The following is a 16,260-nucleotide window of genomic DNA, read 5'->3' as shown; positions in this document are numbered from 1 at the left end:
ACGAACCGCCAAAATGAGCTCCTGCTGGCCTAATGATAGAAGAGGCTCCTCCTGTCAGTGCTGCAAACGATGGCCCGTAAATCATTGCTCGTTCTAGTTACCTGCAGGCTGAACAATGCCTTGACCTTTTGCTACATTACAGCCGCACATATTAATGCGTTTTATTGTGGATTTTAGCTGTGAAAAAAAGTAAAGGACAGAAAAGTGCTGTATGGTTTGCAAAATAATTCCAAATTAAGATATTAAAAGTGTCCACACTTTACTCTGCATCCCCAAAAGAAGATTTAGTGTGACCAATCACTGTTAAATTCATTCGTGTGTGTAATTTAATTTCTTGTGTAAATCCATCTGGACAACTATCAGTTTTATACTCGATAAATGGAAGAGTGGCAGGAAAAAAAAAGCCAGTGTTGAAAGAAAGTTATATGATATGGCTGAAAAACGTATCACGATACAAGTGTCTCACATCAGTCGATAACAATAATAATTGATTAGTTTTTTATCGTAAAAATCTGAAATGCTGCCGAACTGGTGGTGTGACCTTTTCTGTTTTATCTTCAATTTTCACTCCACGTTGTTTATATTTCAGTAGTTATGAGGCACAGTGGCAAAACCTGAAACTGCTGCTGCGCAACTTACTCAACAGGTTGTTGCTAGGTAACCAATGAGCGAGTGAGTTAGTCCATGCCACCAACTTTGCTTAGCCTTAGCTGATGTTTTTCCTCTGTCTATAACTCCCAGAATGCTGGGTTTTTTTGGATTAGAGTTCAGTGAAATTATTGAATATTCTATTAGAATATTATCTATTGATACAGGTCACATGTCTATCACAGTATATAATTGTTATTGATTTATTGTCCAGCCCCAACAGCAATCATGTTGAAGAAGGGGAAAAAAAGTCAATTGGTCACGTTAGAACAAAACTAACATTTATTACGCTACTTGGAGGGAAACTAAAAGAACATGGTAGTGGCAGTATCATGATGTTGGGATGACTTTCTTGATCAGAGGTGATGAAAGACGCATGGACCCAATTATATAAAGAAAATCTGTTAGGAGCTGAGAAAGACTTGTTTGGATCTATATAGCTACAGAGTATGATATCATAGCAAACTAATGTGTTAAAATGGCCCAGTCAAAGTTCAGACCTAAATCCAATAATACTCTTTGCGAGTTGTGAAAGTTTTTGGTAACATATGTTCTCCATCTGATCCAAGCCTGAGCCGTTTTTGGAAAGACTGGTTTCATGTCTCTTAACGCCAAAACGGAGCCGTTTGGAGAAGAAGAGAACGCTCCTGCCGGTTCCCCGAAGGCTCATGTGAAGAGCTGGCGCGTCGTGTTTGGTCTCTGGCAGCCACCCAAGGTATTCCAGTCATTTCGGAAGGGGAATTCTTCAATCGCTGTTAAGGCTGGAGCCATGTATGGAAAACTGCTGCCAGGGCGGCGATGGTTCCCACTGTTTGGGTTAAAACGCCACGTGGGATCACATCAGAACTCTGCATGTACAGTCCCACTTTTCAGCATCAGCCCTGCCGGCCGCAGTGTTGAAATAGAAGGATGAAGATGCACAGAAGAGTTCAAAGTAATGTTAACGTTGCACCGTTTCGTTTATCTGCTCTGGAGGAAAACCTTCCAAGGCCGTGGTTCTACTGGGCTCCTCCCAGTTGGGAATGTGGAGGAAGAGGAGAACCTCGGCTAACCTTGCCTGTATAAATAAAGATAGATTCGTTAACGCTGCGTCGCCCTCGACGTGACCATGTAGAGGCGTGGGAAGAGCAACATGACAGAGCTACAAGAAGGCTACTTCCTGCTGATATGTGATATTTATAAGATGAGGAAATTATTTTGACTCGGCACATAAATGAAGGAATGTGAGGAATTTATAAAATACACGACTGATGAGAAGTTTTTCCTTCAGATTACATGTTGCTTGAGATTGCATGAATAACAAGAAGTGAGTCCTGGGCGAGCGCCGTGCTGCCCCACCTATCCTCTGGTTTCACCAAGCACAAACTCTGCAGGATTCCTACCAAAGTATGGAATTTGAGTCATTATTTTTATTCCAGGTGTAGGAAAAGGAAGATACAGAAAGTAGTTCTTATTTCCAGTTTCGTAGTCTAACAGTCGAGTCAAGTTACTTTTTTAAATCATGTCCTTTTACTCGTTTCTCATTGTTTCTCATCGTTTTTCCCGTTTCCTAATTTCTTTCCATTTTCCTCCATTTCCTAATGTCTTTCCTTACGTTTTATTTTACTTTCTTCATTCCTTTTGTCCCCTCTTCATGTTTCAGTTTGTCTTTTTACTCCTTCCTTGTATCTGTTCTTCTGTGTCCTTCATTCTTTCCTTTCCTATTCCCATTTCTTTGCTTGTTTTCTCATTCCTCTTTGTTTCCCACATCTATCCACCCGTTTCCTTTTTTCATTCCCTTCTTCTGTCTACACTTGTCCTGCTGTCTCCTCCTTTTAATTGTTTTCCAAATTTATCCATCTTCAAAGCTGTCAATATGTGTAGTTTCTACCCATCAGAAGCAATGCCCGTTCCCTCAGACAGCAGTGACGCCATGTGCTTTATGAACAACCATCCCCCTGTTGGGCGTCGCAGTGTGAATGATTCCATCACCTGCAGGAAACGGGCAGCCAAACGCTGGTCTTCACCTCCAGATGGGTCAGAATTTGCTTTGTGCGTTTCCTCAGGAATATCTTCATCAATTCACTCAAAACTTCTCCAGTGGGAATAAAACTTTTTCCACATCATATCAGATTCACTGAGGAGTTGGCACAGATTAAAAATGTTAATTTGAGATTGGAGAAAATTCATTTTGTGTCTAAATTACACTATCTGATGGATCCAGCTTCACTCTTTAGAGATTCAGCAAAACAAAAAAACAACTACTATTTTTTTTTTTATTCTGATTGATTCATTTTTAGCATCATTTCCAATGATCCAACTATTCAGAACCATCTCCACGACAGTATATTGTTTCTACTGCCCCCCAGTGGCCAAATGTAATTACATTTATTCCTTTTTTTGTTACAGTAAAAATAATTGTTTTCTGTATATTTCAGTCAGTAAATGTTACTGGTCACTAGTGTTTGGCCTACAGTGTGTTAAAATCATTTGCTTTGTCCCTGGAGGACATTACATTCAAATAATTATGAAATATTTTATCAGCTACCACTCTGCTCTTTTCCCCTCACAGCTGGACAAACTTTCCATTACGATCAAGATCATGTTGCCATGGAGACTCAGTGGAGTAACACTTGAATCCTTTATAAAATTTCTTAAGTATTTCAAATCGTTGGTGAGTATCAAAGTAAGTAAACACTGATGTTTTTCTCTTTTTTGTCACAGATCAGTTTTTTAGTTGCAATAAAACACAAGTGAGATGATTTGTAACTGTAGGCAGATCAAGAACACAAAAACAAAGCAAAATGTCAACACAGTTTGACCCGGAGTCAGTTCTTCAGGCTTCCTGGAGCAGCGTAAACTGAGAAACACTTAATGACAACAAACCTGATCAGAACAAAGCTCAACTAAAAACCTCAAAGCTTTCGCTGCACACGAGTTCTTTTAGTCGTCAGAGGCAGAACCGAACTGCGGATCCGGGCGCAGCGATCAGAACAAGAGGAGGTGGTGGAGGGGGGAAAAAAACAAAGCAAAACAAAAAATGAATACTGACGTCACATAAAAATAAACGCCTCTCATGTAGTACCAATACGCAGCTTATTTATGTCTTAATGCAATCTGTAGGTTCGACTGAAACGATGGAGGTACGGTCCAATCTGTCTGCTCTTCAACAACAACAACAACAACAACAACAAAAAACAACCATTCTTAGCTGTTCTTTAGCAGTGTGAGGTCATGCGAGTCATGACTAGGAGTCCGAAATGGAAAAAAAAAAAAAGTTGTAGAAACTCAAAGAAAAAAAATCCACTTCCTAAGTTTTGTTCTGGGTACAAATGAGAAGAGGCTTTTGTTACGTCTTTAGCTTCTTTTCGGAGGACGACAAGCCCAACTCGGTCTCCTCCGACCCGACGTGAGTCCGCTTCAGAGCGCTCTGCGCCAGGCCCTTCTCCCTCTGCGGCCTGGGTTCTTCGGCTAGCGTTCCGATCTCGTCCTCAGACTCCGAGGACGCGCGCTGATTGGACGGCGTGACGGGTCTGTGTTGCCCATTCACGCCTGGACTACGTCGGCTTTGAGAGACGCCGTCCGCGACAGTCGAGACGTCGTTGGCTTCTCCGCCATTAGGGCTGCCGAGTTCATCCAGTAACCGAGGCGACGCGACGGAGCGCCCTCCCTGCTCAGTCCTGTCACTCCCATTGTTGTCTTGACTTTCCGGAGACATCACCGGACTCAGACACACGAACTCCGACGGACTCAGGCGCTTTTCCTCCTCTCTGGAAGCGGAAGCCCGGGGTTTGATCTCCAGGGAGTTCGGCTCGTCATCTGACGAGGAGGACGACAGGTCGTCGACGGAGATCGACGGGTAGCTGTACGAGTCGATGGCTGAGAACAGAGCCTGAATGGACTCGGGTCGGTTTCCGGCCCTGGAGACCACGTTCATGCGCCGCCGCCTCACCACGTTCTGGCGTCGGACGGCGCTGCGGCGCTCCTCGTCGTCGCTGCTGGAGCTGGAGGTGGACGTGGAGGAGCTGGAGGCCTCGGCGGGGAGCGACGGAGAGTTGCTGGGGCTGGAGAGCGTGGAGTTCTCTCTGGGGCTTGGCGAGCGAGGACGGGGCATCGGGTCAAGCCAAAACTCACTGGAGTCTGAGTCCTCATTGGCCAAGAAGCCCGACTGGTGTTGTGGGCGTCTCCTCTGTCTCCTGGGACACTCCTCCCCATCTTCCCCGGCGGCTCGGTCCTCACCGCCTGAGGCATCGGGTCCCGCCAACGAGGAAGACGAGGAGTTGTCGGAGTCGGTGCGGCGGTCGGCAGCCGACGCAACGACAGGAGCCGCTGATGCGGCCCGCGTGGAGCGGCGGCCGCGAGCGTGGAGCTGCATGATGGCCTCCTCGCTGAGGTCGCTGTCGGAGTCCGAGCTCCAGCCCTCGATCTCCCGGCGCACCAACGAGTCGAAGAAGGCCATCATGCGCGGGTCCTCCTCTATGGACTGACTGACGTAGTCGTGGGACAGGCCGCTGCCGCTGTTGAGCACCAGGCTGATGTACTCCTCATGGCTGTAGAGGCTGCGGGAGCGGTCCTCCACCCGGCCCTCCAGATCCCCCTCGCTGTCGGGCTGCCGGTACGGACTCCACACCTGGGTCAGACGGAAACGTTGAAGAGCAACGAGACGACATTGCCAAGTCCATCTTTAATACTTTAGCTTCGAAGTACACAATGCTTGACGTCTTTTTTGTAAAACTCTTAATGAACCTGAAGCTAACAGCTAATTTGAGTAAGACAAAGACTAAAGGACTTTTCTTCTTAATGGACTTTGACCTGGAAATCATCATAGTGGTTCAAGCAAAAACCATTTTTACCAACCTTTAAACTGCTGATTTTTATAGGAACAGGTGATCATTTACACTGGAAATTGAGAATGGACGTGGTGTACCAGAAATGATTTTCCTATGTGACACTTAGTCACGTCACAAAAACAGATTTTCCTGGATGATATGTTGTCCCAGACGTTTGGTGTCAACCTGGAGACGCACACTTCAGGAGATTTCTTGTAATTTGGCGGCTTGGAAAACCGTCAGGTTGCAAAAATTATTCAGACATTCTGAAACCTAAAGTACCACTCACTACCTGTCACTCTTAAATTAAGGCTCATTATACTGTCACTATACATAATAAGGCAATGTAAAACGATAAAATATTGTGTACTGTCTTAGAAAGTTTATTTGCTAAACTAATATTTAGGCCTGTCGCAATAAACAATAAACCAATTAATCGCATGATAAATTAAAAGAAACTCACTAATTTTCATTTGCTTGATTTATTGTTTTTCTCTTTTTACTAGAAACTGGATGATAAAAGTCTTCAGTCTGGTGCTTTGAGCTCAACTATCCCTTTATTTTTAAAGATAATTTTGTCTACAAGGACTTCATAATTCATTTTATTTGTTGTTTTCTTTATTTATTTTTGGATACTTTAAATGTCTTCCAGTTCCAGTGTTTAAATGTTCATTAGAATTTAAAGTTTATTGATCATTGAGAATCTGTTCTTGCATTATTGCACCTTTATTACTTGAAAACAGTCTCAAAGCAACAATATTATCGTTTATCGCAATAAGTTCTGGAACAATTTATCGTCCAGTAAAGTTTGTCATCATTATAGGCCTATTAATATTAATTTAGCAATGTGCTACATTTTTGCTTGAGACCATTAAAACAACATATATGGTATAAATCAAATTAATATATTAGTAATAACCAACCGATTGCATTATTTTAACAGCAGCAACAACAATGAAATAAAAGCAATTAATGACAAAATATTTTGTGCAAACGCCAATACTACTTTGAAAACATGGTATTTTTATTCAAGGAAACGTAAGAATCTCAGTTTAGTCCATGTGTAGCGTTGATGGTGACGTTGCCTCTCTGAAGGACAAGATTACTGTCAAAGTGCAAAAGTTTCTTTAACGCGTCAATCAAACCGACTGAACGAAAAGATTCTCCTCAACAGGGAACGACGAAACTCGACTCCTAAAACGACGGCAGAGATGTTTCTTTGCTCACCTTGATGACTTTCTCGACTCCGGAGGAGCAGATCATGTAAGAGTGAGGGTTGAAGCGAACCTGGTTCACAATGGAGCGGTGGCCCTTCAGAACCATGAAGGCTCCGTTCACCACGCGACCGGGCCCGCCTGGGGACAGAAGGCTCAGCGTCACGACACGACCATATGCTAAATATATATATTATATATATATATATATATATATGATCTTCCTGTTGCACAATTGACTTTATTAAATGATGTACATGGAACATTACATAGAAAAAACATGACAAGAAGAAAAACTGAAGAATTACTAAATAATAAATAATAGTGTCTCGTGGTTAAAACACACAAAGGTGAGCAATTAAAAATCGTTATTTTATTGTGAAAATTTATCATAACTCTACCAGTGTGTTGATCATAGTTTGTAGAATGAACAATAAAAAACACATTTAGTAAGTTAGTAAAATAAAAGAAACTTTAGCATAGAAGGTAAATAAATATGCAATGTAATTTAGAAAATCTGAAACTGATTTAGCATTTTCTTTGAAAACCTTTTGACTCCTCCTTTTTTTTATTATTCAAAAAATAATTGCATAGACAATCTCAATGACGTCCCAAATCATTATCAGTATGTTTATGTCTTTTCTTCTTTTATAAGAAATAATATTGCTGTTGCAGGTGTTTCTTGCGCTCGGTAAACAATCCCCCACCGCAGGATTCAGGAAACGTTTTCAAGCAGGAATGTGAAAAATCAACCTGGAATCTGGGAAATCAAACCAACAACTCACCTGCTTCAGGGTCGTTTGGGATTTTCCACATGTACAGATTAAAGTCATCTGATCCAGACAAGATGTACTGAGGAGAGAGAAAAAAATAAAGTACTGAGCCTTAACTTCACCAAAAGGGAGAGAAACTAGGAAAGCAAGTAAAAAGCAGATAAATCCAGAGAGAGAAGACGAAGCAGAAACCCAGCAGATCTAATCAGAGTGTTGAGATTGCAATCAGACTCAGACTTCAAGTGTCATGGCCTAAACAAAGCTCCTGCTCGCTGCCTGAACCGTTATTAGGTTTTATGAACAGATGGTTTCACTTAAACCGTTTCTACCGGAGGAAGTTCTGACAGGGTCGATGTGGGCTTCACATTCTTTTAGACACATGTAACACTGAGGGAAGGAATGTCTCCAGGCCCGTCTGACAGGAAGTGAAAAGGCCAAAAATACTTTTTGCAATTTTGTTGCTCAATGACTTGAGAAGAATTTGTTTAATTCGCCTCTGAAAATATCCTCCTGATCTCCGTTTCACGGCTTTAAGAGGACACAAACACGGTTTGATTCATTTCTACTGGGACCAACGAAAAGGAAAACCGTGGAAGGAAACTACAAAAGTCTGAAATGAAAAGCTGAAAAGTGTGGCGTGCATTTGTTTTCAGTCGACCTGCATCGCTACTTTGTAGAATAAATGTTCAAGTTCGGATCTGGACTTTGTTTGGACCGTTTGAACTCGTAATTATGCCTTCATATGCCGTTGCAGCTCTGGTTGCTTGTTTTTAGGAGCCTCAAAGTGAAACCACGATTGCATATTTTTGTTAATAGTTTTTTTCGATGTTCCAACTGCTCTTCTTGACCTCTACTATCTTTGTCTTTACAATCTACAGCAAGTGTGGGCATAAAAAGCAATACAGTTCAACTAAATATTCCCAAATAAATTCAAACGTTGTCGTAACTCGTATCATCCGAGAATCTTCAGAACTGCTGTGAATGTCGATGCTGCGGGTGAGAAGAATCTCCACCAACAGTCAGTCTCGCAACAAATCCAAAGAAGGCTCTGACTGAAGACATGCTTCCACAGTAACATGTCCTGAACGCAGCCATTAGGTGCTGCCATGCACCGCTAATCCACCTCGTTTGCTTTTGCCGCTTCTCTTTAAACCTCTATTTGGTCGTACAGTTAGAAAGCCAAACATGTTTCACCAGATATTAAAAACATATCTCTACATGAGTGAGGGGATTATAGATAATTATTAGCCAATAACTCTTGGCTAATGCACACCAAGTGTTATGAACTTGCATGTTTCATGCTAATGTAATACCTACACGTGCCTAAACATATGATTTAAAACAACCTGATGGAAGCACAGATGAGAGAAAGAGGAAAAAGGAAAAATTTTCGATGTCGCCATTGGAAAATTTTGTAATATTGTCCAGTCCTACTTTGTTGCCATGGTTACACAATTGTAATCCAACAGGCTAAATACATTACTGACAATCAGAGTTGGAAAAAAGGCATGATCAGGGCTGTCATAATAAGCAATAAATCAATTAATCATGTGATAAACTCAATGATTTCCATTTGTATGATTTATTGATTTTCTCTTTTCTCGCTTCCTACTAAAAATTTGAGGATAAAAGTTTTCAGTCTGGTACTTTGGTCTAAACTACCCTTTTTTTTTGAAGGACAAATTTGTTTACAGAGACCTAATTCTTAATTTCCAGTGTTGTTTCATTTATTTATTTTGGATATTTCAATTTAAAATAAACACGTTTTTATCCTACTACCAACATATCACTTGAAAATGGTCTCAAAACAATATTATCGTTTATCGCAATAACTTCTGGGACAATTTATCGTCCAGAACAATTTGTTATAGCGGCAGGCCTAAGCATGAATCAAACATTATAGCTAAAAAAATACTGAAACCAACGTCTTTTTATGGTTGTTACATTTTGCACATTTAAACATTAATAACTGTGATGCAACACCAACATACACAACATGAAACAGATTTTGGTTTCTAAAACACTTTGAAAACTGTGTATCATTTTCCTTCCACATCACCGTTTCACTCGTGTTTGCAGAAAATCCACCCCAAGTCACGGCGACGTTGTGGCGTATAAAATAAAAATCTCTGTTTTTCACAGGAAACTGAGCCACACAGGTTAGCTAAATGAGTTTCAGTGGACGGCACAGGAAGGAGCTTTAACCTGCAACACCTGCGCGCTCTGCCTCAGACAGACAGAAGACAGGCCGGTAGGAATGCTGTACCCCAAAAGGACCCCCCCCCCCCCGTTCTTCCCATCAATCACTGTCTGCTTCAGCACCATACTGAGAAAATCTTCAGCTGCCTGCAGAGTTTGAGGAAGTTACTGAAAAATGGAGTGCAGCTCAGATACCAAAAGAAAAATCCAGCCATTCCTCATCTTGGTCAGGGTCAAACCGCTTTTAGCCAAACCTCAGGCATGTCTGTCACTGCTCAAAACTCAAAAACTCGACGTTTAGGCTGCTTTAATTCAGTAATGAGTGAAAAGTATCTGACAGAGACGAGATTTTCACAACTTAGCTAGACAGTATTGTAGAAGAACAGGAGGATAAAATCCATCACGTCTTGGTAATTTATCACAGGCAGGACGTCGGTTTAATTCCTTTCGCATGTCCGTGAAATGAAAACATTTACTCGTTCTGTATAGGATTTCATGCACATATTTTCTGGCGCTGCTTCGGTTTATGACTTGTTGACTCACCTGGTCCTTGTCGCCTGCAAAGCAGCAGCTTTTCATGGTGCAGGAGTTGAAATAGCCCTGGTTGTCGAACTGGAAGCTGGGCAGGCGGGAGTGCAGCTCGTAGAGGACGGGCGGCAGGCGGCGCCGCAGGGCCAGGAGCTGCGTGCCCGTGCTGTTGAAGCGGACGCTCATGGCGCTCTGCAGGGACATGCTGCCGCCGTAGCGCAGCAGAGAGCTGCGAGGCACGGAGGGAAGAGACAGAGATCGAAACGTCACAAGGCAAACTACTACCCACTTCTGCCAACAGTTTTGATGAGATTTTACAGCTTTAAAATCATTGACTACACACCAATGAATAATTCATAGATTCAATTTTCTTGATAGTGAATGGAGTAATACAAAGTGGAGCTGACAGATGCTAAGAAAACGGCTCAATACGCCACTTAAATTTGGAAGTTTTGGTTGTTTCATTTCTGACTTTTTTGGGTGTAAGAGAAGATGATTAGATGTTTCATGCATCAGTTCATACTAGCCTTGGGATCAGGGGTGTAAAGGTGCACAAAAATAATGGCTTAGCATGTAGCTAAAGTGACGCTAACGGCGCGTTACAGCTGCATGTTTCTTTTCTCACTTTATTAAAGCGGTGGACAAAAAAGGGAAACAAAACCCAGAACTGAATTAGATATGGGATTTAGGCCTTAATATGATTAGTTTTCTACATCATTCAAAATAACTCTGAATTAAAGATAATTCAGTTGTAGTAATATAAACGTAAAATGGTTTGTTTACAGGAACGAAATAGAAGCTGGAGCAAGAGCCCTAGCAGTGGTTCATCAGTGGGGAAACAGCGACCTCTGGTGGACAGAGTTAAAAATGCATCCTCCAAACGTAACGCCTGGAAATCACATCCAGAAGCTCCTTCTTTGTTAAACCAGAGCAGAGATTTTTATTTCTTGTAATCTGAGAATCTTTCAGGTACCTTTTGTATCTCAATGTGGAAAAAGTTCTTGTTTAAACTGGGCGCAGCTCTGACTGGCATCACTTTCATAACTTAAAGGGTTGTGAGAATATTTAAATTGGACAGCTAACGTTGTTTGGGTTAAAAACCCAAAACATTCAGACCCGAATCACTAAACGAAAATCCAGATGAGGTTGCATTTCCGACACACGCAGACAATAGTTTGTGTAACAATTTCATGCAATTAAATCCGGTTCTCCTCCAGAATGAAGTGTGTTCTTTGCTGGATCAACCCACAGCAAGCAGACAGACGTCTCACCTGCGTGGTTTACGAATGTCCCACAGTCCAACTCCTTCCTTTGAGTTGGCCGTGGCCAGCAGCCGAGGCTCCACAGGGTTGAACATCACACTGTGAAAGGCTGAAGGGTAACTAGCCAGGCAGAACGGCTCTGCGGGGGTTAAAATAAATAGACACAAAGCGGTGAGAGGTACAACTGTCGCTTTGGTCTCTCCGAGAAAGAGTCTATTCATGTAGAACGAAGATTTTTACAGAAATGAGAAAGAGAAAAACAACACATACAGTGATTTGGGAACATATTAATTTGTTTTTTGTCAAATTGAAACCACTAAAGATTTCTTCCACAAGTTTTGTACATGTAAAGTCTGAAATGTTTACTCTTTTTATTTCTTCACAACAAAGGTCTGATTCAGTTAGTCTGGATGGAGAGCATCCATAAACATCCATAGTAAAGCCCTGCCACAGGTTCTGACCTGGATTCCGCTCTGGACTTTGACTAGGACATTCTGGCAAATTTATATGAGCAAATCTGAACCATTCCACTGCAACTTTGGCTGAATGTTAATCGTTATTTTCCTGGGTTTTTGCCCAATTTTCGAGACGTCTGCAGGCCGGTGGTAGCTAAATGCAACTACACCAGCTTCACTATTCACTGTAAAAGAAAAGCATTCCCACAGCATGACACTGCCACCACCACCGTCATGTTTCGTCACTATAAAGTGTTCATGTTGATGGTGAAAGCCGAGTTTGGCAAGATTTGTTAAGGACTTCAGTTTGCCAAGGCAAAAAAAAAAAAGAGAGAAAGAAATTCAGCTCTGGTTTATCGAAATGTTGGCTTGGGCATTTATTGTATCGTTTATCTTTTATTGTGATACATTTCTTATAATATTTTCATTTATCGTTGTCACGATAAATTCCAATCAATGGTTAGAAATCCCTAAAACTGAGGAGATTTTTGGGATGTTTTTTTTTTTTTTTTTTTTTTTTTTTTTACAAATTTTCTCCGTTTGTTCAACAAGCGAGTATCAAAAAACATAAACACATTTGAAAATATGATTAGACGCAGTTACCGGGTGGAGTTCAGTGATACAAACAACACTTCTTTACGCGACTTGCGTCATGAAGAAGTGCATTATGGGAATGTTTTTCAAGAGCAGTATTTGTGTTTGTGGGGCTGTAATTACTGTGACACACAGTCATACAGTTACCTAATAAAAGGTGATAAATAGTTCCTATTGTCACTTTTATTGTTATCACAAAGTATTGTGATGAAACCAAGTCCAGCCCTCAAAACGTACCATGATCACAGCTGAAGGCGGTCCTAAAAATATTCAGTTGGGTGAGACTTATCTTGGGATAGATGCTGCGTTAACACCTTTTGGTGGCGAACATTAATAGGCCAACATAACAACGCAGCTCAAAGGCCGGCTGGTCAGAGTTATTATCAGACCGACTCGGTCACAAGGAAGGTTTCTAAAATAGAAGTGAAAGGTGATGCATCCTGTTTGTATGTTAACACTGTTACGCCTCGCCAAGTTAACACAACTGCATTTCATTTTGTTGTCCAGCAGCTTGTTATCACAACAATTAAAGATCAAGCTCGCGCAATATTTAATATCAAGTGAGGATTTGCGTCTTCAAGCAATATTTTGCTTCAGATGCTTACAAAAGATTCGCTAAAAGTAAGACTTCTCCAAATGTTTTTTAGGAGCTCTACAGCGATTAAAAATAAAACATTCCATAGCGACAGCTCTGATTTAATCGTCCTCACCTCCGTGCGACGGCTCCCGGGTGTCCCAGATCAGAACGCGGCCGTCGTCGGACGAGCTCGCAAATATGCTGTCGTTGACGGGGCTGACGGACAAGCTGTACACAGCGTCTATATGCAGGAACACGTTCAGAGTTTCCTGACTGCAGGAGCAACAGTCGGCCACAGGTTAATTAAAATCAGCAGTGTGATGCATCAGCCGGCCGCTTTAAAACGGCAGAAAAGTGCTTCAGAAACAAAGAGTCCTGGACTTTTGTTGTACCCACCTCTCCACGTCGTGAAGAATCACCTGTTCGTCGTTTCCTGGGAGACGAAAAAGCACACAAATGAGTGGATGAGTGGGTTTTAATTACAGGTTTATGAAAACAAAGGCTGCAAAGCTTTCAAAATGTGTGGTTCCCCATTAAAAAAACAAATCAAACTCATATATTTGAAACAAAACTTCATTGTAGTTTGCGCTGGATGTAATAAACACATTTATGTTTTCATCAATGTTTTTTTTTTTTGAGCGCATTTTGAATATCGCATCACTAACAGTGGAAGGAAATGGCAAAATTCAAAGCATATTTCTCATTTTCGCAAAAAAGTTTTCACGTTCCCTTGAGGTGGTTTTTGGCTTTTCCAAAAAAAAAAAAAAAAAGAGTTAACACACAAAGTAAGGAGATGGAGATACATTTGCTAAATAAGTGCTGACGCAACAACTCTCCCATCCACTTGTGAGTCTCTGCCTTACCAGAGGCAAGAAAAATCTCTACTTCCTGTTCCTGTAGCATCAACATCTGGTTTGGAAACGCATCTAATTTGTCTTTTATTTTATTTTATTCTCTTTTTTCCAACATTTCAAAAGTTTGCTTAAACATGACAATTGGATGGCTGCGTATCTCGTGTCGAGGCTTTTTTCAAGGCTGAAATGCTCCGTCTCTGGCAGCGTTGAACTTTGGCTAAAAATTCAGCTTCACGTTGGCTAAAATTAAAAGCAGGAGCGATTGGTGACACAGTAGCCTGAATTCAGGCCTGAGGCTTTGCTTTTCATGTCTGGGTCCAAACACATTATCAGAAGAGCGTGTGTACGTGTTTTTGTTCGTCTGTGCGTCTGCCATCAAGTCTGCGCTCGCCTTACCGCCGGAGAAGACTTTTGAGTTTGAGCTGTCGAAGGCGAGGCAGAAGATGTTGGAGAGATGCTCGCCCTTCAGTTTCACCGGCTTGGAATGGGAGTGGATGGCTTTCTCGATATCCCACAGAAGCACACGCCGGTCATCTCCTCCTGATGTGCAGAAAAATAAGGACAAAGAAGTTTCGCACAAACAGATTTTAATTCTCAAAAGAGGCAACGTCACAACACAGCAATAAGCAACTGATCGCACAATAAATTAATATGAGCTTGATGCTTCTTATTCTGCTCACTAACATTTTTTTAAGAGACTTCATGAACCATTTTATTTATGGTTTTGGTTGTGTGTGGTTTATATTTTCTTTTTTATTTGTTGTTGGTTGTTGTGTTTTGGATATTTAAAATGTCTTCCAATTCCAGTGTGGAGTGGAAAGTTTACTAGTCTTTGAGAAGGCAAACTTGCAGTATTGATCCTATTATCAATGTATTACTTGAAAATGGTCTCGAAACATCAACGTTATCGTTTATCGTGATGATTTCTGGGACAATTTATCGTCCAGAAAAATGTGTTGTTGTAAGAGGCACAGTTACGAGTTGTTCACAGTACTGAAGTTGAATTAAGTGATGACACCAGAGCCTGACCTGCACAATGGGTTTAATTATGAAATCTGCAAAAACCACCAGCTGTAAGGAGAAATAAATTTATAACTTCAGGGATGAAAGGACAGGTGGAAATAGTCTGCTAATAGCATTACTTTCCCTTAATTTGCTTCTACCTATCCGGCGTTGGAAAATGGTTTAATAAAGGCCGTACTTTTCCAAACTAATCAGGAAACCTGATGTAAACACTGCGGAGCAACTTAATGCGCTAACAATACTCATTTTGATGCCAGTGTCAGTGACACGGCCACGGGGCTCGACTGTAGTCCTGAATTGAGCGCAGTCAATGATGCACTCTGAATTAAGCCACAATAAAGCGGTTTCCAAGCCGCAGCTCCAAAGGTAAACAGCGAACGGCCAACCACAAGCTGTCACACTGGGCCAGATGACTGTTTATTACCTTCTGTGGAGCTAAACAGTGTTGTCATTTTAAGGAAAGGTCGTTGCTATTACACAAATCTCGCTCAGAAACGTGGAATTTAGAAATTAAACACGTAATTTAAAAGACTGACATGGGGTAGCAGTGTTGTGAGCTGCAGAGTGCTCAGATTAATGTTTGCTAGCTAGCAAAACAAGCTAAGCTAGGCTAGCAGCGGAGTCTCTCCCAGGAAGCAGCTGACAGCCGCTGTTAGCATGCTAGCAGGAAAACTGCAGCCAGGCTTCCACAACTTACCAGACACCAGATATTCTCCGCCGTTGTTGGAGAACTCAATGGCGTTGACGCAGCCAAAATGGCCCTCCAAATTTTTCTTGTAGAGGCTGGTGCAGCCTGCCAGCCTCCGTCTCTGGAATTCATCCTTCATGAGCGGCTGTCCGGTCAGCTCTCTGCGGGACAGAAAGCCCACTGAACAGCGCATACCGCAGCCCTTCAGCTCCTTCATTTTGACCACGCTGAAAAGAAACAGGCCTTTTAACTCCACCACTCCACCCGATACATCTGCTTATGTAAATGGGTAGATGTGGCGCACGACTGCTCTTGCTGGTTTGGTTCTACATCCTGGTGGATATGGGCTGCGTGTCCGCTGATGTCGACGTTGTTTCGTACCTCCTCTGCCCGCTTGGTCTGGGTATTCTGGGAGCAGCTTCGTGTCTCCCCCGCCTCCCCTCCGCTGTCATCCGGTGGTCCACCAAACTGTAGCAAGTAATAATAAACAACAACAACAACAAAAACAAACAAACAAACAAAAAAAACAAATAAAAAAACAAACAAAACAAAGGCATTAAAATCCGGACAAAACATCCTCACTTTTCACATTTTTTTAACCATTGGAGGTTCTTTCAATTTCTCCTCCACCTTGGAC

General features: G+C 41.8%; 1 protein-coding gene across 1 annotated transcript; it reads right to left on the bottom strand.

Annotated features, from left to right (window-relative positions):
* Nucleotides 1-915: 915 nt before the first annotated feature.
* On the bottom strand, nt 916-16,101 carry dcaf5 (ddb1 and cul4 associated factor 5). The gene is made up of 10 exons (XM_007561877.2): nt 16,005-16,101; nt 15,633-15,850; nt 14,309-14,452; nt 13,455-13,491; nt 13,192-13,331; nt 11,442-11,571; nt 10,186-10,399; nt 7,456-7,522; nt 6,684-6,811; nt 916-5,257 (listed from the first exon to the last, which is right to left on the bottom strand). The coding sequence occupies exons 1-10, from the start codon at nt 16,073-16,075 to the stop codon at nt 3,977-3,979; spliced, it is 2,430 nt and encodes an 809-aa protein (XP_007561939.2). The 5' UTR covers nt 16,076-16,101; the 3' UTR covers nt 916-3,976.
* Between the last annotated feature and the right edge of the window lie 159 nt (nt 16,102-16,260).

The sequence above is a fragment of the Poecilia formosa genome, unplaced genomic scaffold (assembly GCF_000485575.1).
Source record: "Poecilia formosa unplaced genomic scaffold, Poecilia_formosa-5.1.2 Scaffold131, whole genome shotgun sequence".
NCBI lineage: Eukaryota > Metazoa > Chordata > Actinopteri > Cyprinodontiformes > Poeciliidae > Poecilia > Poecilia formosa.
Note: the sequence above shows the minus strand (reverse complement) of the source record. Positions and strands in the feature narration are given on the sequence as shown.